This window comes from Ammospiza caudacuta, chromosome 34, assembly GCF_027887145.1.
Source record: "Ammospiza caudacuta isolate bAmmCau1 chromosome 34, bAmmCau1.pri, whole genome shotgun sequence".
In the NCBI taxonomy this organism is placed as follows: Eukaryota; Metazoa; Chordata; class Aves; order Passeriformes; family Passerellidae; genus Ammospiza; species Ammospiza caudacuta.
Window position 1 is genome coordinate 4,164,375 of NC_080626.1, and position 23,355 is coordinate 4,187,729.

At 58.2% G+C, this 23,355-nt stretch overlaps 1 protein-coding gene across 1 annotated transcript; it reads left to right on the plus strand.

The window, feature by feature from the left end:
• Positions 1–12,421, plus strand: SYT3 (synaptotagmin 3). The gene is made up of 7 exons (XM_058822722.1): positions 1–154; positions 4,176–4,614; positions 6,208–6,754; positions 7,819–7,939; positions 9,461–9,632; positions 10,933–11,062; positions 12,312–12,421. The coding sequence occupies exons 1-7, from the start codon at positions 1–3 to the stop codon at positions 12,378–12,380; spliced, it is 1,632 nt and encodes a 543-aa protein (XP_058678705.1). The 3' UTR covers positions 12,381–12,421.
• Positions 12,422–23,355: the final 10,934 nt, after the last annotated feature.

Below are 23,355 nucleotides of genomic sequence, written 5' to 3' on the forward strand. Positions count from 1 at the left end.
ATGTCCGGGGACTACGAGGAGGACGTTTGCCGCAGCGCGCTGCGCCTGGTGCACGAGCTCTGCTTCGCCCCCCGCGCCCGCCCGCCCCACGCCCGCTGCCTCGAGTTCACCGACCTGCTGCGGCACCGCGGGCACCCGCGGCCGGCCGACACAGGTAACGCACCTGGGCACACCTGGGCACACCTGGGTACAGCTGGGATGGGTATAGACACACCTGCACACACCTGCTGCGGCACCGCGGGCACCCGCGGCCGGCCGACACAGGTAACGCACCTGGGCACACCTGGGCACACCTGGGCACACCTGGGTACAGCTGGGATGGGTATAGACACACCTGCACACACCTGCTGCGGCACCGCGGGCACCCGCGGCCGGCCGACACAGGTAACGCACCTGGGCACACCTGGGCACACCTGGGTACACATAGGGACAGGTACAGTGCACCTGCGCACACCTGCTGTGGCACCGCGGGCACCCGCGGCCAGCTGATACAGGTAACACACCTGGGTACACCTGGGCACACCTGGGCACACCTGGGCACACCTGGGCATGGGTATAGACACACCTGCACACACCTGCTGCGGCACCGCGGGCACCCGCGGCCGGCCGACACAGGTAACGCACCTGGGCACACCTGGGCACACCTGGGTACAGCTGGGATGGGTATAGACACACCTGCACACACCTGCTGCGGCACCGCGGGCACCCGCGGCCGGCCGACACAGGTAACGCACCTGGGCACACCTGGGCACACCTGGGTACACATAGGGACAGGTACAGTGCACCTGCGCACACCTGCTGTGGCACCGCGGGCACCCGCGGCCAGCTGATACAGGTAACACACCTGGGTACACCTGGGCACACCTGGGCACACCTGGGCACACCTGGGCATGGGTATAGACACACCTGCACACACCTGCTGCGGCACCGCGGGCACCCGCGGCCAGCCGACACAGGTACAGCGCACCTGGGCACACCTGGGTACAGCTGGGATGGGTATGGATACACCTGCACACACCTGCTGCGGCACTGCGGGCACGCCCGGCCCGCTGATACAGGTAACACACCTGGGCACACCTGGGTACACCTGGACACACCTGGACACACCTGGGTACAGCTGGGTACACATAGGGACAGGTACAGTGCACCTGGGTACAGCTGGGTACACCTGGGCATGGGTATAGACACACCTGCACACACCTGCTGCGGCACCGCGGGCACGCCCGGCCGGCTGATACAGGTACAGCGCACCTGGGCACACCTGGGCACACCTGCACACACCTGCTGTGGCACCATGGGTACCCGCGGCCGGCTGACACAGGTAACACACCTGGGCACACCTGGGCACATCCGGGTACAGCTGGGATGGGTGTTGATACACCTGGGTATACCTGGGCACACCTGGGCACTCACCTAGGCATGCCTGGAGTTAGGTATGGACACACCTGGGCACACCTGGGTACAGCACACCTGGCACACCTGGGACGCACCTGGGCACACTTGGGCACACCTGGGGTTATACCCGGGTACACCTGGGCACACATCTGGGCACACCTGGGGGTAGGCATGGACACACCTGGGCGCACAGCTGGCAATGGGTGCAGTGCACCTGGGCACACCTGGGCACACCTGGGCACACCTGGGATGTGCCCCCCAAGTTTGGGGACCCCCCCCCCCAGCGATTTCAGATCCCTTTGGGAGGAATTTTGGGTGGATTTGGGTGAATTTTGGTGGATTTTGGGTGAATTTTGGTCAATTTGAATGAATTTGGGTGAATTTTTGTGGGTTTCAGTTGATTTTGTGTAATTTTCAGTGTCCCAGTCAGTTTTGGGTGGATTTTTGCGAATTTGGGTGAATTTTGGTTGAATATGGTGGGATTTTGTTTGGATTTGCGTGGAATTTGAGTGGATTTTGGTGAAATTTTGGGTGGATTTTTGGGTGAGTTTTTGTAATAGTGCGTGAATTTTGAGTAGATTTTTATTAATTTGGGTGAATTCTGGGCAGATTTTGGTGAATTTTTGTGGATTTTTGAGGATTTTCTATGGATTTTAGTGAGATTTAATAATTTTTTTTTAATTTAGCTGAATTTCATGGATTTTTGGGTAGATTTCGAGTGAATTTTTGTGGATCTGGAGTAGGATTTGTTGAATTTTTCTGGATTTTATGTGAATTTTCCTGGATTCTTGTGGATTTTGGGTCGATTTTGTGTGAAATGTGGGAATTGGGGCGGATTTTGGTGAATTTGGGGAAGTTGTGGTGGATTTTCATGGATTTTGGTGAATTTTAACTGGATTTTTATGAATTTGGGTGAATTTTGAGTGGATTTTTCTGGGTTCTGGTTGGATTTGAGTGGATTTTTTTTTTGTTTATGCAGATTTTTGTGAATTTGGGTGAATTTTGGGTGGATTTGAGTGGACTTGGGCGAATTTTGGGTGAACTTTTGGTGATTTTGGTGAACTTTCTGTCAATATTTGTGAATTTGGGTGAATTTTTAGTGGAATTTTGTGAATATGGGTGAACTAGGTGAGTTTTGGATGGATTTTGGGTGGATGTTGATCCATTTTTTTTAATTTTTGAGTGGATTTTTATGGATTTTGGGTTAATTTTGGGTGATTTTCGTTAACTTTGGTTAATTTTGTGCCCCCCAGAGGTGTCGGTGTCGCTGCTCTCCGTCATTGTCACCTTCTGCGGCCTGGTCCTGCTGGGGTGGCACCCTGAGGGGTTTGGGTGGATTTTGGTCAATCCTGGCTGGATTTTTATGGGGTTTTTTTTGTATTTTTGATAATTTAGGGTTAATTTTGGGTGATTTTGGGTCTCTCTCCCCCCCAGAGGTGTCGGTGTCACTGCTCTCCCTCATTGTCACCTTCTGCGGCCTGGTCCTGCTGGGGTGGCACCCTGAGGGGTTTGGGTGGATTTTGGTCAATCCTGGCTGGATTTTTGCAGATTTTTTTTGTATTTAGGTTGAATTTTTGGTGGATTTTTTTGAATTTTGGTTGATTTTGGTCCATTTTATCCCCCCCAGAGGTGTCGGTGTCGCTGCTCTCCGTCATCGTCACCTTCTGCGGCCTGGTCCTGCAGAGGCCTTTGAGTAGATTTGTGTGGATTTCTGTGAATTCTGGGTGGATTTTGGTCAATCCTGAATGGATTTTTATGGGGTTTTTTTTTGGATTTTGCTTAATTTTGGGTTAATTTTGATTAATTTTGGGTTATTTTTGCTGCCCAGAGCTGTCGGTGTCGCTGCTCTCCGTCATTGTCACCTTCTGCGGCCTGGTCCTGCTGGGGTGGCACCCTGAGGGGTTTGGGTGGATTTTGGTCAATCCTGGCTGGATTTTTACGGAATTTTTTTGTATTTTGGTGGATTATTTTGAATTTTGGTTGATTTTGGTCAATTTTGTCCCTCACAGAGGTGTCGGTGTCTCTGCTTTCCGTCATTGTCACCTTCTGAGGCCTGGTCCTGCTGGGGTTGGCACCCGGAGGGGTTTGGGTGCATTTCTATGAATTCTGGGGGGATTTTATCAGTGTTTTCTGTAGATTTTTGGTAATTTTGAGTGGATTTTGCGTGAAATTTGATAATTTTGGGTTGAATTTGGCTGAATTTGGTAAATTTTGTCCCTCACATTGGTGTTGGTGTCGCTGCTCTCTGTCATCGTCACTTTCTGAGGCCTGGTTCTGCTGGGGGTGTTCGTGTGGATTTGGGGGCATTTTGGTCAATTCTGGATGGATTTTTATGAAGTTTTTTTTTATATTTTGGTAAATTTTGGGTTGATTTTGGTAAATTTTGGATTATTTTGTCCCCCCCAGACGTGTTGGTGTCACTGCTCTCCATCATCGTCACCTTCTGCAGCCTGGTCCTGCTGAGGGCTTTGAGTAGATTTGCGTGGATTTCTGTGAATTCTGGGTGGATTTTGGCCAATCCTGGGTGGATTTTTTGGGTTATTTTGGATAATTTGGGTTTGAATTTGGGTGATTTTGGTAAATTTTGGATTATTTTTTCCCCCAGAGGTGTCGGTGTCGCTGCTCTCCGTCATCGTCACCTTCTGCGGCCTGGTCCTGCTGGGGGTGGGACAATCCTGGCTGGATTTTGGTCAATCCTGGATGGATTTTTATGGGGTTTTTTTTGCATTTTGGTTAATTTGGGGTTAATTTTGATTAACTTTGGGTGATTTTTCCCCCAGAGGTGTCGGTGTCGCTGCTCTCCGTCATCGTCACCTTCTGCGGCCTGGTCCTGCTCGGCGTCTCCCTCTTCGTCTCCTGGAAGCTCTGCTGGGTCCCCTGGCGCCACAAGGGGGGTCCCGGGGGGGCCCCCCCGAGGAAAGACCCCCCCCAAGGCGGCCTGGGGGGGGCGGGGGGGGCTCCGGGCCCTTTTGGGGACCCCCTCCCCGACCGGGGGGACCCCCCCGAGCCCCCCCCCGAGCGCTGCTACCTGGACATGGGGCCCTGCCCCGAAATCGGGGGGGGGTCCCGGGGCTTGGCCCCGCCCCTGGCCGCGCCCCTCCCCCTGCCAGGCTCGGGACCCCCCCAGGGCCCCCCCGAGTTTGGGGGGGACGGTGGGGGAGGGGCGGGGGGGCTGCCCAGCGTCCCCTCGCAGCAGCTCGGGGGGGGGATGGGCGGCAGGTAAGGGGGGATGGGGGGGTCTGGGGGCATTTGGGGGCATTTGGGGGCTTTTGGGGGCTTTTGGGACTTTGGTGACATTTGAGGATTGGGGACATTTGGGGATATTTGGGCATAATTTGGGGACATTCGGGACATTGGGGGCATTGAGGACATTTGGGGACATTTGGGGAATTTTGAGGATTGGGGGACATTGGGGACATTTGGGGACATTGGGTGACATTTGGGGACATTTGGGGGCTTGGGGACATTGGAGACAAGGGGGACATTGGGGATATTTGGGCATAATTTGGGGACATTGGAGACATTGGGGACATTGGAGATATTGGCGAGGTTGGGGAGGTTTGGGACATTTGGGGAGGTTTGGGACATTTGGGGGGGGTTGGGGACATTTGGGGGGGGTTGGGGGCATTTGTTGACATTGGGGACAATGGGGACATCGGGGGCTTGGAGGGCATTTGGGGACATTTGGGGATATTTGGGGACACTGGGGACTCGTGAGGGATGTGGGGACATAGGGGACGTTGGGGACACTGGGCCTTGAGGGAGACATTTGGGGACTTTCGGGGGGAAATTTGGTGACATTTGGGGGGGACACGGGGAGATCAGGACGAGGGGGACATTGGGGACATTTGTGGGGACAGGGGGAGGTGGGGTGGGAGGGGGGGTGGTGGGAAACGGGGGGGGGGTCTCTAATCCCAAATCCCCCAAAATCCCTCAAATCCCCAACCCTCAAAAAAACATCTCCAACCCCAAATCCATCACCCCAAAACCATCACTGACCCCAAATCCCCAACCCCAAAACCATCACTGACCCCAAATCCCTACCCCCAAAACCATCACTGACCCCAAATCCCCAACCCCAAAACCATCACTGACCCCAAATCCTTCACCCCAAAACCATCACTGACCCCAAATCCCCACCCCCAAAACCATCACTGACCCCAAATCCATCACTCTAAAACAATCCTTATCCCCAAATCCATGACCCCAAAACCACCCTTAACCCCAAACCCCCCAAATCTCTCACCCCAAAACCGTCTCTAACCGCAAATCCATGGTTACAAAACCATCCTTAACCTCAAATCCTGGACCCCAAAACCATCTCTAACCCCAAACCTCCATCCTAAAAACATCTCAAACCCCAAACACTAGACCCTAAAACCATCTCGAACCCCAAATCCATCATCCCAAAACCATCTCTGACCCCAAAACCTCCATCCCAAAACCGTCCTTAACCCCAAACCTCCTTCCCATATCCCCTGAATCCCCCAAATCTGTGACCCCAAAACCGTCTCAAACCCCAAATCCTCCATCCCAACACCATCCTTAATCCCAAATCCATCATCCCAAAACCATCTCTGACCCCAAATCTGTGACCCCAAAACCATCTCAAACCCCAAAACCATCTCAAACCCCAAAACCGTCCTTAACCCCAAATCCTCCTTCCCATATCCCCTGAATCCCCCAAATCTGTGACCCCAAAACCATCTCGAACCCCAAATCCCTCAAATTCATCACCCCAAAACCACCACTAACCCCAAACCCATCACCCCAAAACCACCATTGACCCCAAACCCCGCTGTGTCCCCCCAGCTCGTCGCTGCCCCCGGTGCCCGAGGAGCCCCCTGCCCACCTGGGCCAGATCCAGCCCGAGCTCTACGGCCCCGCCGGTGACGCCGAGCCGGGCGGTGCCCGCGGCGGTGGCCCCGGCGGTGGCCCCGGCGGCGGCCCCGGCGGCGTCCCCGCGTCCCCTCCGTGCGGCCGCCTGCAGGTGTCCCTGCGCTACTCGTACGGCTCCCAGCAGCTGCTGGTGCGCGTCCTGCGCGCCCGCGACCTGCCGGCCAAGGACTCCAACGGCTTCTCGGACCCCTACGTGAAGATCTACCTGCTGCCCGACCGCAAGAAGAAGTTCCAGACCAAGGTGCTGAGGAGGACGCTGAACCCCGAGTGGGACGAGACCTTCAGCTTCGGGGTGCCCTTCGCCGAGCTGCCGGCGCGGCGGCTGCACTTCAGCGTCTACGACTTCGACCGCTTCTCGCGGCACGACCTCATCGGGCAGGTGGTGATGGACAACCTGCTGGAGGCGGCCGAGGCGCGGCCCGAGGTGGCCATCTGGAAGGACATCCAGGAGGGCACGGGAGTGAGTGGACACGGAAGTGTTGGGGAGCATGTGGGGAACATCACAAGGATCCCAGAACTCCTAAAAAAACCTGGAAAACCCCATTAAAAAAACCCCAAAAGTTGGTGAGAGACGTGGTGCAGGAGAACCTTCTGGAGATGGTCACCAGAGGGACACCCAGGAGGGGATGGGTGTGAGTGGACGTGGAAATGGTGGGGAGCCCTAAAAGATTCCAAAACTCCTAAAAATTCCAGAAAAACCCATGGAAAAAACCCCAGAAATTAATGGGGAAAATGGTGCAGGAGAACCTTCTCGAGATGGTCGCCAGAGGGACATCCAGGAGGGGATGGGGGTGAGTGGATATTGAAGTCTTGGGGAGCCCCAAAAAGATCCCAAAACTCCTAAAAAATCCCAGAAAAAAAAACCCATGGGGCAAACACAGCTGGAGAACCTTCTCGAGATGGTCACCAGAGGGACATCCGGGAGGGCACGAGGGTGAGTGGACACCAAAACTGAGGAACCCATCCGGAGAAAGGGAGAACCCCAAAACACCTCAAAACACCACAAAAAGGGTCATGGGACAGGTGAGGTGAGCAGGTGGTCCTGGAGAACCTTCTGGAGATGGTCGCCAGAGGGACATCCTGGAGGGGCATGGTGGTTAGTGGACACTGAAATCCTGGGGAACCCATAAGGAACCTCAAAAAGATCCCAAAACTCCATAAAAAGGGTTATGGGACAGGTGAGGTGAGCAGGTAATCCTGGAAAACCTTCTGGAGATGGTCACCTGAGGGACATCCAGGAGGGGACGAGGATGAGTGGACACCGAAATTGGGGAACCCATAAGGAACATCAAAAGATCCCAAAACTCCTAAAAGGTCCCAAAAAAACCCCAAAAGTTCTTGAGAGAGGTGGTGCTGGAGAACCTTCTGGAGATGGTTTTTCGAGGCGGCCATTTTGAGGGACAACCAGGAGGCACCTGTCCCACCTGTCCCACTTGTCCCTCACCTGTCCGTCACCTGTCCCACCTGAGCTCACTTGTCTCACCTGTGCCTGTCCCTCACCTGTCCCACCCGTCCCACCCACAGGAGAAGGCCGACCTGGGCGAGGTGAATTTCTCTCTCTGTTACCTGCCCACGGCCGGGCGCCTCACGGTCACCGTCATCCGCGCCTCCAACCTGCGCGCCATGGACCTCACCGGGTACTCAGGTGAGTGACGGGGGGGACAGGTGTGGCACAGGTGTTATTTGATCTATGGGTCTGTGGGTCTGTGGGGACTGTGGGGACTGTGGGGTCTCTGGGGTCTCTGGGTCTGTGGGGTCTGTGGGTCTCTGGGTCTGTGGGGTCTGTGGGTCTGTGGGGTCTGTGGGTCTGTGGGGTCTCTGGGTCTCTGGGTCTGTGGGGTCTGTGGGGTCTGTGAGGTCTGTGGGGTCTATGGGGTCTATGGGGTCTCTGGGGTCTGTGGGTCTGTGGGTCTGTGGGGTCTGTGGGGTCTATGGGGTCTCTGGGGTCTGTGGGGTCTCTGGGGTCTGTGGGTCTGTAGGGTCTGTGGGTCTATGGGGTCTGTGGGATCTATGGGGTCTGTGGGGTCTGTGTGGTCTATGGGGTCTGTGTGGTCTATGGGGTCTGTGGGATCTATGGGGTCTGTGGGGTCTATGGGGTCTGTGGGGTCTGTAGGATCTGGGGGTCTGTGGGGTCTATGGGATCTCTGGGATCTGTGGGTCTGAGGGGACTGTGGGGTCTGTGGGACTGTGGGGTCTCTGGGGTCTGTGGGGTCTGTAGGTCTGAGGGCTCTGTGGGTCTGTGGGGTCTATGGGGTCTGTGGGGTCTGTGGGTTATTATGGTGTCCATAGGTTATTATGGGGCGCTATGGGGTCTATGGGGTCTGTGGGTTATTATGGGGTTCCGTGGGTTATTACGGGGTTCCATGGGTTATCATGGGGTTTATTGGATGTTATGGGGTCTGTGGATTATTCTGGGCTGCTTTGGGGTCTGTGGGGCCCCATGGATTATTCTGGGGTGCTTTGGGGTCTATAGGGTCCTATTGATTATTACGGTGTATTTTGGGGTTCTGTGGGGCGTTATGGGATCCGTGGGGTTCCATGGGTTATTATGGTGTCCACAGGTTATTATGGGGCGCTATGGGGTCTATGGGGTCTGTGGGTTATTATGGGGTTCCGTGGGTTATTACGGGGTTTATTGGATGTTATGAGATTCCATGGATTTTTATGGGGTATTTTGGGGTCTGTTGGGCCCCGTGGATTATTCTGGGGTATTTTGGGGTCTGTGGGGCCCCGTGGATTATTCTGGGGTGCTTTGGGGTCTACGGGGCCCCGTGGATTATTCTGGGGCGCTTTGGGGTCTATAGGGTCCTATTGATTATTACGGTGTATTTTGGGGTTCTGTGGGGCGTTATGGGATCCGTGGGGCTCCGTGGGTTATTATGGGGCCCTGTGGATTACTGTGGGGTATTCTGGGGTCTGTGGGGCCCCATGGATTATTCTGGGCTGCTTTGGGGTCTACGGGGCCCCGTGGATTATTCTGGGGTCTATAGGGTCCTGTTGATTATTACGGCGTATTTTGGGGTTCTGTGGGGCGTTACGGGATCCGTGGGGCTCCATGGGTTATCATGGGGCCCTATGGATTACTGTGGGGTATTCTGGGGTCTGTGGGGCCCCGTGGATTATTCTGGGGCGCTCTGGGGCTCCATGAGGCGCGCGGGGCCCGCAGACCCGTACGTGAAGGCGTCGCTGATGGCCGAGGGCCGGCGGCTGAAGAAGCGCAAGACGTCCATCAAGAAGAACACGCTGAACCCCAACTACAACGAGGCGCTGGTGTTCGACGTGCCCCACGAGAGCGTGCACCACGTCAGCCTCACCATCGCCGTCGTCGACTACGACTGGTGCGCGCCGGGACGGGCCTGGAGAGGTTTTGGGGTGATTTTGGGGGGATTTGGGGTTGTTTTGTGGCGGTTTGGGGCATCTGGGGTCATCCCGGAGCAATGGGACGCTCCTTGGTTGACGTCCTCCATGAGAACGTCAACGTCGTCACCGTTGTTGGGTTCAACTGGTTTGTACTGGGAGGGCTCCTGGGTGGACTTGGGGGGGGGGTCTTCGGGGATCTCCTGGGGTTTTTGAGGGGATTTTTGGGGATTTTGGAGCATTTGGGGTCGTGCCGGAGCAATGGGACGCTCCTTGGTTGATGTCCTCCATCAGGGCATCAAAGTCGTCATCGTTGTTGGGTTCAACTGGTCTGTACTGGGAGGTCCTGGGAGGTCTTTGGAGGGGATTTTGGGGTCTTTGTGGTGTCCTGGGGAGGTTTTGGGGTGATTTTGGGGGGTTTTGGGGCATTTGGGGGTCATCCCGGAGCAATGGGACGCTCTTTGGTTGATGTCCTCCATGAGAGCGTCAACGTCGTCACCGTTGTTGGGTTCAACTGGTTTGTACTGGGAGGGCTTTAGGGGGTCCTGGGGGGTTCTGAAGAGATTTTGGGGGGATTTTGTGTAATTTTGGGGTATTTGGGGCAATTTTGGGGCTGTTTTTGTGGATTTTGGGGTCCCTTCAAATGAGGGATTTTTGGGGGTATTTTGGGGGGCAATTTTGGAGTTTTTTGGGGTCCCCTGACCCCCCAAAATCCGCCTCGAGGAGATGATGGGGCTGTTGTGGGTGGGCCAGATTTGGGGTGGTTTTGGGGGAGATTTTGGGGTCATTTTTGGGGATTTTTGGGGTGATTTTGGGGTGTTTTGGGTCCTGCAGAACCGGGAATTTTTTGGGGTATTTTGGGGTGGTTTTGGGGTTTTTTGGGGTGCCCCTGACCCCTGTGACCCCTCAACAGCATCGGGCACAACGAGGTGATCAGGCTGGGAAACCAATGGGGCTGGATTTGGGGTCGTTTTGGGGTCATTTTGGGGTCGTTTTGGGGTATTTTGGGTCCTGCAGAACCGGGATTTTTTTGGGGTATTTTGGGGGTGGTTTTGGGGTTTTTTGGGGTCCCTCTGACCACCCCAAAATTGTGCACGAGGCGGTGATTGGACTATTGTGGGTGGGCCAGATTTGGGGTTGTTTAGGCGTCATTTTGGGGTGATTTTGGGGTCGTTTTGGGGTATTTTGGGTCCTGCAGAACCGGGATTTTTTTGGGGTATTTTGGGGTGGTTTTGGGGTTTTTTTTGGGGTGCCCCTGACCCCTTGTGAGCCCCCCGGCAGCATCGGGCACAACGAGGTGATCGGGCTGTGCCGCGTGGGCAGCGACGCCGACGGCCCCGGCCGCGAGCACTGGGCGCAGATGTTGGCGAACCCCCGGAAACCCATCGAGCACTGGCACACCCTGGTGGAGGTCAGGACACCCCCAAAACCCCCTCGGGACCCCCAAAAACCCCCAGGATCCCACAGGGACACCCCAGATCCCACCGGGCCCTACAGGGACCCCATAGGGACCCCCAAGCCCATCGAGCACTGGCACACCCTGGTGGAGGTCAGGACACCCCCAAAAAACCCCCTGGGGACCCCCAAAAATCACCCCAGGACCCCCCAGAACATTTTGGGACCCCCTGGATCCCATAGGGACCCCCCAGAACCCCACAGATCCCACAGAGAACCCCCAGACCCCATAGGGACCCCATAGGGACCCCCAAGCCCATCGAGCACTGGCGCACCCCGGTGGAGGTCAGGACCCCCCAAACCCCCTGGGGACCCCCAAAAATCCCCCCGGGACCCCCCCAGAACCCCCAGGACCCCACAGGGACCCCCCAGATCCCGTAAGGATCCCATAGGGACCCCCCCTGACCCCATAGGGACCCAGAGGAACCCCCAGACCTCATAAGGACCCCATAGAAACCCCCCAGATCCCATAGAGACCCCCCCTGACCCCATTGGGACCCCCCTGACCCCATAGAGACCCCCCCTGACCCCATTGGGACCCCCTGACCCCATAGAGACCCCCCCTGACCCCATTGGGACCCCCCTGACCCCATTGGGACCCCCGTGACCCCATAGGGACCCCCGTGACCCCATTGGGACCCCCCTGACCCCATAGGGACCCCCAGATCCCGTAGGGGACCCCCGGGAGCCAAAGGGGGCCTCGGGATCCCTGACAGCGTCCGTCTGTCCCGTCCTGTCCCTGTGTCCGTCTGTCCCCCGTCCCCGTCCCTGCTTCTCCGTCCCCGTGTCCCCCTGTCTGTCTGTCCTTGTCCATCCGTCTGTCCCCGTCCCCGTCCCCGCGTCCGTCTGTCCCTGTCCGTCCGTCTGTCCCTCCGTGTCCCTCTGTCTGTCCCTGTGCCCCTGTGTCTGTCCGTCTGTCCCCCCCCCCACCCCGTCCCTGTGTCCCTGTGTCCGTCTGTCTGTGTGTCCCTGTGTCCCTGTGTCCATCCCCATGTGCCTGTGTCTGTCCGTGTGTCCCTGTGTCCGTCCGTCTGTCCCTGTGTCCGTGTGTCCCTGTGTCCATCCCCGTGTCCGTGTGTCCGTCCGTCCGTCCGTGTGTCCCTGTCCCTGTGTCCGTGTGTCCCTGTGTCCATCCCCGTGTCCGTGTGTCCGTCCGTCCGTCCGTGTGTCCCTGTCCCTGTGTCCGTGTGTCCGTCCGTCCCCAGGAGAAGGCTCTGACCAAGGCGGCCCCGCGGGACAAAGCGGCCCCGGGAGAGGCCCTGGGCCCGCCCTGAGCGGTGAGAGCCAGACTGGGATGGACTGGGATGGACTGGGATGGACTGGGATGGACTGGGAGCCAGACTGGGATAAACTGGGAGCCAGACTGGGATAGACTGGGATAAACTGGGAGCCAGACTGGGATGGACTGGGATAGACTGGGAGCCAGACTGGGATGGACTGGGATAGACTGGGATAGACTGGGATAAACTGGGAGCCAGACTGGGATGGACTGGGATAGACTGGGAGCCAGACTGGGATGGACTGGGAGCCAGACTGGGATAAACTGGGAGCCAGACTGGGATAAACTGGGATAAACTGGGATAGACTGGGATAAACTGGGAGCCAGACTGGGATGGACTGGGATAAACTGGGAACACTGGGAGCCAAACTGGGGAAACTGGGAGGGACTGGGAGCCAAACTGGGAGCACTGGGATGGACTGGGACGGACTGGGACGGACTGGGACAGACTGGGAGGGACTGGGAGCACTGGGAGCCGAACTGGGAGGGAACTGGGAATTCACATTTTCATACTGGGATGACACCGGGCCATACTGGGAGTTCCCATTTCCATATTGCTCCACACTGGTCCGTACTGGTTTATACTGGGAGTTCCCATTTCCATACCGGTGCACGCTGCTCCATGCTGGTCCATACTGGTTTATACTGGTCCGTACTGGTTTATGCTGGTCCGTGCTGGTCCACACTGGTCCGTGCTGGTTTATACTGGTTTATATTGGTCCATACTTGTCCATACTGGTTTATACCATTCCATACCGGTCCATACTGGTCTGTCCTGGTCCATACTGGTCCATACCGGTTTATACCAGATTATACCACTCCATACTGGTTTATACTGGTCCATACCATTCCATACTGGTTTATACCATTCCATACTGGTTTATACTGGTCTGTACTGGTCCTGGACCAGTATAAACCAGTATGGAGCAGTTTATACCGGTCTTTACCGGTCCATACTGGTCCATACTGGTCTGTACTGGTTTATACTGGTCTGTACTGGTTTATACCAGTTTATACCGGTTTATACTGGTCCATACCGGTCCATACTGGTTTATGCCGTTCCATATCAGTCCGTATTGGTTCATACTGGTTTATACTGGTCCATACCATTCCATGTTTATACCATTCCATTCCAGTTTATACTGGTCCATAGCAGTCCACACTGGTCTGTACCAGTCCATACTGATCCATACCGGTTTATACCGGTCCGTACTGGTCCATACCGGTTTATACCAGTCCATACTGGTCCATACCAGCCCATACCAGTCCATACTGGTCTGTACTGGTCCGTACCATTCCATACTGGTCTATACTGGTCTATGCCGGTCCGTACCATTCCATACTGGTCTGTACTGGTCCGTACCATTCCATACTGGTCTATACTGGTCTATGCCGGTCCGTACCATTCCATACTGGTCTGTACTGGTCTATACTGGTTTATACCGGTCCGTACCATTCCATACTGGTCTATGCCGGTCCGTACCATTCCATACTGGTCTGTACTGGTCTATACTGGTTTATACCGGTCCGTACCATTCCATACTGGTCTATGCCGGTCCGTACCATTCCATACTGGTCTATGCTGGTCCGTACCATTCCATACTGGTCTGTACTGGTCTATGCCGGTCCGTACCATTCCATACTGGTCTATGCCGGTCCGTACCATTCCATACTGGTTTATACTGGTCCGTACCATTCCATACTGGTTTATACTGGTCCGTACCATTCCATACTGGTTTATACTGGTCCGTACCATTCCATACTGGTTTATACTGGTCCGTACTGGTCCCGCAGGGCGGAGCTGCCGGGCCGAAGCCATGGGGGCCCCCCCGGCCCCCCCCGGGCCCCCCCCGGGCCCCCCAAGACACGGGGGGGCCCCGCCCCCCCCCACTGTGAACCCCAAAAATACCGGGGGGGGTGGGGGGGGGAGGGGAACCCCCCCCAAAAAAAAATGGGGCTCCCCCCCCGCCCCTCCCCCACACCCCCCCCACCGTGTGTGTCAGTTCGTGTTTGGGGGGGGACCCCAAAAATGGGGAGGGGGACCCCAAAAACGGACCCCTAAAAAATGGGGAGGGGGACCCCAAAAACGGACCCCGAAAATGGGGAGGGGGACACCAAAAATGGACCCCTAAAAAATGGGGAGGGGGACACCAAAAATGGACCCCAAAAAAAGGAAACCCTAAAAAAGGGACCCCAAAAATGGGAACCCAAAATGGGATTGGGGGACCCCAAAATGGGACCCCAAAATGGGACCCCGAAATGGGAGTGGGGGCACCCCAAAAAAATACCCCAAAATTGGGGACCAATAAACGGACCCCAGAAAGGGAACGGGGGAACCCTAAAAAAGGGACCCCAAAAAGAGACCTCAAAAGGGGACCCTAAAAAGGGATCCCAAAAAAAGGGAGGGAGGACCCCCAAAAAAAGGAAACCCCAAAAAAAGGAAACCCCAAAAAAAGGAAACCCTAAAAAAGGGACCCCAAAAATGGGAACCCAAAATGGGATTGGGGGACCCCAAAATGTGACCTCAAAAAAGGGACCTCAAAAAAAGGGAGGGGGAGGGACCCCAAAAAGGGGACCCAAAATAGGGGAGGAGGGACCCCAAAAAAAGGGAAGGGGGAGACCCCCAAAAAATACCCCAAAATGGGGACCCAAAAAGGGACCCGAAAAAAAGGGAGTGGGGGGACCCCAAAATGGGACCCCAATAAACGGGACCCCAAAAAAGAGATTGGAGCCCCTCTCCCCCCCAAAAAGGGAGCGAGGGGACCCCCAAAAAAAAGGACCCCAAAAAGAAAGGGACTCCAAAAAAAAGGGAGAGGGGGGATCCCAAAATGGGAACCGAAAAAAAGGGACCCCAAAAAGAGAGTGGGTGGACCCCCCAAAAAATACCCCAAAAAGGGAACCCAAAAAAAAGGAACGGGGGGACCCCAAAAAAAGGGGACCACAGAAAAGGGATCCCAAAAAGGGACCCCCAAAAAAAAAAAAAAAAAAGAAGTGGGGGGACCCCAAAAAAAGGGACCTCAAAAAAAGGAACCTAAAAAAAAAGAGACCCCAAAAAAGAGACCCCAAAATGGGAACCCAAAATGACCTCGGGGTGTCTCCCCCACCAAAAAAAGGGACCCCAAAAAGAAACCCCAAAATGGGAACCCAAAAAAGGACCTGGGGGTGTCCCTTGTTGTGTCCCCCCCCCAAAAAAGGGACCTCAAAAAGGGACCCCCAGTGTCCCCTCGCCCCCAAAATGGGACCCCAAAAAGGGGCCCCGCGTGTCCCCCCCGAAAAGGAACCCCCAAAAAAGGGACCCCCAAAAAAAAGGGACCCCAAAAGGACTTCGGGGTGTCCCCCCGCCCCCCCCCAAACAGGGACATGGGGTTGCCCCCCCCCCGAAAAGGAACCCCCAAAAAAGGGACCTCAATGTCCCCCTGCCAAAAAGGGACCCCAAAAAAGGACCCTGGGGGGTGTCCCTTCCCCTCCCCGCCCCCAAAAGTGTCCCCATTTTTGTCACCCCCCCAAAAGTGTCCCCATTTGTGTCACCCCCCCCCCCAAAGGTCCCCATTTGTGTCACCCCCCCACCCCCCCCCCCGTGTGTGTTTGTCCCCAAAGGGGACCCGGGGACCCCCAAACCTCGGTGTCCCCCCCTGTGCCCCCCACCCCGGTGTCCCCTCGGTGTCCCCGTGTGTCCCCTCCCACCCCGGGCGTGTCCGTGTGGGGCCGGGGGGGTCCCCAAAGCCATAAAAGCCCCCCCCAAAAAACCCCAAAATCAATAAAGTCCAAATAACGACCCCGAGAGAGGCTGGTGGCACCTGGGGACATTGGGGGACATTGGGGACATTGGGGACATTGGGGGGTTTGGGGACATTGGGGGGTTTGGGGGACATTGGGGGACATTGGGGGGTTTGGGGACATTGGGGGGTTTGGGGACATTGGGGGGTTTGGGGGACATTGGGGACATTGGGGACATCAGGGGCATTGGGGACATTGTGAGGGGTCGGGGAGTTGGGGGCATTGGGGACATTGGGGGCGTTTGGAGGTTTGGGGACAGTGGGGACATTGGGGGACATTGAAGGATGGGGACATGGAAGGGACATTGGGGACATTTGAGCATGTTGGGAGTTTGGGGACATTTGGGGACATTTGGGGACATTGGGGGGGTTGGGGACATTGGGGGGGGTCGGGGAGCTGGGGACACTGGGAACATTTGGGTACATTGGGGACACTTGAGGACACTGGGGGACATTGGGGGACATTGGAGGGTGGGGACACGGAGGGGACATTGGGGACATTGTGGGTTGGGGACACTGGGGGACACTGGGGGACATTGAGGGGACATTTTTGGCGACATTGGTGACATTGGGGACACCGCTGGGGGCGCGCCGGCTTTGGGGGACGCGCGGGGGGGGCGGGGCTGTCGCTGTCCCCGCCCTGTCCCCCTCCCCAGCCCCGCCCCCTCCGGAGGGGCCGAGCGGAGCCGAGCGGAGCCGAACGGAGCCGAACCCGCGGCCGGGCAGAGCCGAACCCGTTGCCGGGCAGAGCCGAGAGCGGCCGAACCGGAGCCGAACCCGCGGCCGGGCAGAGCCGAACGGTTCCGAACGGAGCCGAACCCGAGGCCGGGCAGAGCCGAACGGAGCCGAACCCGAGGCCGGGCATCTCCGAGCGCGGCCGAACCGGTGCCGGGCGCATCCGAACGGCTCCGAACGCATCCGAACGGCGCCGAACCGAGCCCGAACGCCGCCGAAGCGGTGCCGGACCCTCCCGAAGCGGTGCCGAAGCCGAGCCGAGCGGAGCCGAGCGCGGGCGGGGGCGCGGGGCCCCGGCGGCCGCTGGAGCGATGCTGAGGCCCGGCCCGGTGAGTGGAGACCCCCCAGTCCGGACCGGTGACCCCCATCCCCCCCCCAGTCCGGACCAGTGACCCCCACCCCCCCCCCAGTCCGGACCCGGCTCGTTTTTTGGGGGGGGGGTCGATTTGGGATGCTCGATTTGGGCGGGAGTGGGGGGGGGGGGGAGCGATTTGGGGTCCCCGTTTTGGGGTCCCGATTCTGGAGTCCCCAATTTTGGGGTCCCCATTTTGTGGGGGTCGTTTTTGTGGGGTCGTTTTGGGGTCCCCGTTTGGGGGGGTCGTTAATGTGGGGTCGTTTTGGGGATGTGAAATTTTGGGGGGTCGTTTTGGGGTTCCAATTTGTGGGGGGGGGTCTTTTTTGTGGGGTCGACTTGGGGGTCCCAATTTCGGGGTCCCCATTTGGTGGGGTCAGTTTGGGGGTTCGTTTTTATGGGGGTCGTTTTGGGGTCCCAATTTTTGGGGGGCGGTTTTGGGGCTGTGAATTTTCAGTGGGGTCGTTTTGGGGTCCCGTTTTGGGGTCCCGTTTTGGGGTTCGTTTTTGGGGGGTTCGTTTTGGGGCAGTGAATTTTTGGGGGAGTCTCTTTGGGATCCCAATTTTGTGGGGTCGTTTTGGGGTCCCAATTTTGGGGTCCCCATTTTGTGGGGTCAGTTTGGGGGGCGTCGTTTTGGGGTCCCAATTTTGGGGTCCCCATTTGATGGGGTCAGTTTGGGGGGCGTCGTTTTGGGGTCCCAATTTTGGGAGGATTCTTTTGGGCCTGTGAATTTTTGGGGGGGTCGTTTTGGGGTCCCCATTTTGTGGGGTCGTTTTGGGGGGCGTCGTTTTGCGGTCCCAATTTTGGGGTCCCCATTTGATGGGGTCAGTTTGGGGGGCGTCGTTTTGGGGTCCCAATTTTGGGAGGATTCTTTTGGGCCTGTGAATTTTTGGGGGGTCGTTTTGGGGTCCCCATTTTGAGGGGTCAGTTTGGGGGGGGTCGTTTTGGGGTCCCAATTTTGAGGGGTCAGTTTGGGGGGCGTCGTTTTGGGGTCCCAGTTTTGGGAGGATTCTTTTGGGGCTGTGAATTTTTGGGGGGTCGTTTTGGGGTCCCCGTTTTCGGGGGTCTTTTTGGGGCTCTGAATTTTTGTGGGGTCAGTTTTGGGGGGCTCCTCTTGTAGGATCGATTTGGGGGTCCCCATTTATGAGGGGCCAATTTGGGGGGGGGTCTTCTTAAGGGGTCGTTTTGGGATGCTCGATTTGGGGGGGGGGTCGTTTCGAGGTCCCAGTTTTGGGGGGGGGGGGGTCTTTTTGGGGCTGTGAATTTTTGGGGGTCGTTTTGGGGTTCCAATTTGAGGGGGAGGGGGGGGGGGGTCTTTTTTGTGGGGTCGTTTTGGGGTCCTGATTTTGGGGGTCCCAATTTTAGGGGGTCCTATGTGTGGGGTCAGTTTTGGGGGTCGTTTTTGGGGGGTCGTTTCGGGGCAGTGCATTTTTGGGGGAGTCTTTTTGGGATCCCCATTTTGGGGGTCCCAATTTCGTGGGGTCAGTTTGGGGGGGGGGGGTTTCGTTTTTGGGGGGTCGTTTTGGGGTTTTCAGGGGTCTTTTTGGGGCTGTGAATTTTTTTTTGGGGGGGGGGGGGTCTTTTTGGGGTCCCCATTTTGTGGGGGTCCATTTGGGGAGGGGGTCGTTTTGGGGTGCCCATTTAAGGGGGTCATTTCAGGGTCCTGATTTTGGGGGTCCCCATTTTGGGGGGTCAGTTGGGGGGGTCGTTTCGGGGCTCCAATTTTGGGGAGGGGGGTCGTTTTGGGGTCCCCATTTTAGGGGGTCTTTTTTGGGGGGGTCGTTTTGGGGTCCCCGTTTTGGGGTGGGGGGCGTGGCCTGGCCCCAATCCCCTCCCCCAAACCCCAATAGGGACCCCCCAAATCATGGGGGGGGGGCACAGGTGTGCCCAGGTGAGTGTGCCCAGGTGAGTGTGCACAGGTGTGCAAAGGGGCGTGTTTGTGGACACACAGGTGTTCAAAGGTGTGCACAGGTGTGTGTGTGCACAGGTGTGTATGCACAGGTGTGCACAGGTGTGTGTGTGCACAGGTGAGTGTATGTGTGCACAGGTGTGTATGCACAGGTGTGCATAGGTGTGTGTGTGCTCAGGTGTGTGAGCGTGTGTGTACAGGTGTGTGTGTGTACAGGTGTACACGTGCAAAGGGGGCGTGTGCCCAGGTGTGTGTGCACACAGGTGTGTCCCTGAGCGCAGACGTGTGCGCACAGGTGAGTGTATGTGTGTGCACACGTGTGTGCGCCTGTGCGTGTGCACAGGTGCGTTTGTACACAGGTGTGTCTGTGTGCGTGCACAGGTGTGTGTTTGTGCCCAGGTGTGCCCAGGTGTGTGTCTGTGTTTGTGCACAGGTGTGTGAACAGGGGTGTGTGGGTGTGTGTCCGTGTGTGCGTGCCCAGGTGTTGCACAGGTGTGTCTGTGTCCGTGTGTGTGCACAGGTGTGCACAAATGTTTGTGTGTGCACAGGTGTGCCTGTGTCTGTGTGCGTGTGCACAGGTGTGCACAGGTGTGTCTGAGTGTCCAGGTGTGTGCACACAGGTGTGTCTCTGTGTGTGTGCACAGGTGTGTGTGTGCACAGGTGTGTGTTTGTGCCCAGGTGTGCCCAGGTGTGCCCAGGTGTGTGTGTGTGTGTGTGTGTGCCCAGGTGTGCCCCGGTGTGCAAAGCTTTGGCCCCGCCCCCTTTTCACCCCCATCCCAGGTCCATTTTGGGGTTCCCCAGGTGCATTTTGGGGTCCCCAGGTTGGAATTTTGGGGTCTTCTTGTGGGGTTTGGGGTCCCCAGGAGCATTTTGGGATCCCCAGGTGCATTTTGGGATCCCCAGGTGGATTTTTGGGGGGGTCCCCGGTTTGATTTTGGGGTCTCCAGGTGGATTTTGGGGTGTTCCAGGGGGAATTTTGGGAGATTTGGGGGTCCCTGAATGGATTTTGGGGTCCCGGGGGGGGTCTCAGAGTTTTGGGGTGTTTTTTTTGGGGGGGGCATTTTGGGGTGTCCTGGGGGGAATTTGGGGGTCCCTGAGGTTTTTTGGGGTGTCCTGGGGGTTCTCAGAGGGGTTTTTTTTTGGGTTGTTTTTTTTTTTTTGGTTTTTTTGGGTTTTTTTGGGATTTTTTGAGGGGGGATTTTAAAACTGGGGGAGATTTTGGGGGGGGGTCCCAGGAGATTTTTTTTGGGGGGGGGGGGATTTTTTGGGGGGGTCTCAGAGGGTTTTGGGGAGATTTTGGGGCATCCTGGGGGGATTTTGGGGGGTCCCAGGGGGTTTTTGGGGTTTTTTGGGGGGGGGTCTCAGAGGGGTTTTTAGGGGAATTTTTTTTTATTGTTTTTTTTTTTGGTTTTTGGGGGAATTTTGGGGGGTCCCAGGGATTTTTGGGGGGGTCTCAGAGGACTTTTTAGGGGAATTTTTTTTGTTGTTTTTTTTGGGTTTTTGGGGGGGATTTTGGGGGGGTCTCAGGGGATTTTGGGGGGGTCCCAGGGGATTTTTGGGGTTTTTTTGGGGGGGTCTCAGAGGGTTTTTGGGGGGATTTGGTGGTCGGGGGGTCCTGGGGAGTTTTGGAGCCATTTCGGGGGTGCCAGGGGGGTCCAGAGGATTTGGGGGGGGGGGTCCAGAGACATTTTGGGGGGATCTGGGGTATTTTGGGGGGGGGTCCTGGGGGTCTCAGAGCCCTTCTGGAGGTTCTGGGGGATTTTTGGGGGGGGGTCCCTGTGGTCCCGGGGGGGGGGGGGGTCTCGGGGCCGTTTTGGGGGGGGGTCCGGGGGATTTTGGGGGTCTCGGGGCCGTTTTGGGGGGTCCGGAGCCGTTCTGGGGGGGGGTCCCTGCGGTACCGGGGGGGTCTCGGAGCCGTCCTGGAGGATTTTGGGGGGTCCCGGGGGTCTCGGAGCCGTTCCGGGGGGTCCGGAGGATTTTGGGGGGGGGTCCCTGCGGTACCGGGGGGGTCCGGGGGGGTTTTGGGGGTCCCGGAGCCGTTCCGGGGGGTCCGGGGGGGTTTTGGGGGTCCCGGAGCCGTTCCGGGGGGGTTTTGGGGGGTTTTGGGGGTCCCGGAGCCGTTCCGGGGGGGTTTTTGGGGGGTTTTTGGGGGTCCCGGAGCCGTTCCGGGGGGTCCGGGGGGGTTTTGGGGGTCCCGGAGCCGTTCCGGGGGGGTTTTGGGGGGTTTTTGGGGGTCCCGGAGCCGTTCCGGGGGGTCGGGGGGGTTTTGGGGGTCCCGGAGCCGTTCCGGGGGGCTCCGGAAGCCCCGGGGGGGTCCCTGCGGTCCCGGGGGGGTCTCGGCGCCATCCCGGAGGATTTTGGGGGGTCCCGGGGGGGTCTCGGGGATTTTGGGGGGTCCCGGGGGGGTCTCGGCGCCGTTCCGGGGGGGGAGGGGCAGGAAGGGGAAAGGGGGAGGGGCAGGAAGGAGCGGGGGAGGGGGCGGGGGAGGAGGAGGAGGGAGGGGAGGGAGGGGAGGGGGGAGGGGAGGCCGAAGGCTCCGAGCGGGGCCCGAGCGCGGCCCGGGCGGGGGGGAGGGGCGCGGGGTAAGGCCGGGGGTGGGGGAGGGGATTTGGGGAGGGGGAGGGGGGGGGGGGCCGGGAATTTTTGGGGGAATTTTGGGGATTTTGGGGCATTTTGGGGGGGGGGGGGGGCGCGCAGCGCGTGCAAGGGAGGAGCGCGCGGGGATCGGGGGGGGCGGGGGGGGGGCGGGGGCGGGGTTTGCACGCGCAGGGGGTGGGGGCGGGGGGGGGCTCGCACACCTGGGGCGCGCGCGGGGGGGGGAGGGGAGGGGGGGGCGGGGCTTGCACGCTCGCGGCGCGCGCGAGTTCGTGACGGGCGGGGCTTGCACGCGCGCGGGGCTTGCACGCGCGGGGATGCGGCCGGCGGGGCTTGCACGCGCGCGTGAGCAGGGACGGGGTGCACACCTGCGTGAGCACGTGGGGTCTGTGCTGCAGGCGGGGTTTGCACACGCGCGTGAGCAGGGAGAGGTTGCACACCTGCGTGAGCAGGGACGGGTTGCACACCTGCGTGAGCACGTGGGGTCTGTGCTGCAGGCGGGGCTTGCACGCGCGCGTGAGCAGGGACGGGGTGCACACCTGCGTGAGCAGGGACGGGTTGCACACCTGCGTGAGCACGTGGGGTCTGTGCTGCAGGCGGGGTTTGCACACGCGTGTGAGCAGGCGGGGCTTGTGCACCTGTGTGAGCAGGGAGGGGTTGCACACCTATGTGTGCACGGGGGGCGGTTGTGGCAGGTGGGGTTTGCACACGCGCGTGAGCAGGGACGGGTTGCACACCTGCGTGTGCACGTGGGTTTGTAGCAGGTGGGGTTTGCACACCTGTGCGTGTGCACGCTGGTGTGTGGCAGGAGCACGCGTGTGCGAGCAAGGATGAGTTGCACACCTGTGTGTGTACACGTGGGCTCACGGCTCGCACACCTGTGTGAGCAGGGATGGCTTGCACACCTGTGTGTGCATGTGGGCTCGGTGGTAGGCGGGGTTTGCACACTTGTGCTTGTGCACGGGTTCACGTCGGGTGTGGTTTGCACACCTGCGTGTGGCAGGTGTGGTTTGCACGCAGGTGTGAGCAGGGAGGGGTTGCACGCCTGTGCGTGTGCGTCTGTGACCGGTGGGGTTTGCACACCTGTGTGTTACAGGTGGGGTTTGCACGCTCGTGCGAGTGTGGGCAGGTTGCACACCTGGGCAGGCGTGTTTGTGACAGGTGGGGTTTGCACACCTGTGCGTGTGCAGAGGGGTTTGCACACGCGTGCGAGCAGGGACGGTTTGCGCACCCCGCGTGCGGACAGGTCTTTGCACGCCTGTGCTTGCACGCGCGGGGCTCAGGACGGGTGGGCTTTGCACGCCTGTGTGGGTGGGGGAGGTTTGCACACCTGAGCGCGCACACGTGGGCTTTGCACGCCCGCGTCTGGCAGGTCTTTGCACGCCCGTGCTTGCACGCTCGTGTGAGCGGGGGCCGCGTCTCTCACCTGCGCGTGCGCGGACAGGGGACCCCCAAACCCCCCCCAGGACCCCCCAAAACCCCCCCAGGAGACCCCAGACCCCCAAATTTCCACTTTGGGGACCCCAAGTTCGCCTTGAAGCCCCCCCAAAACCCCCCCAAATGCCCCCCAAACCCCCCCCAGAGCCCCCAAATTTCCCCTTTT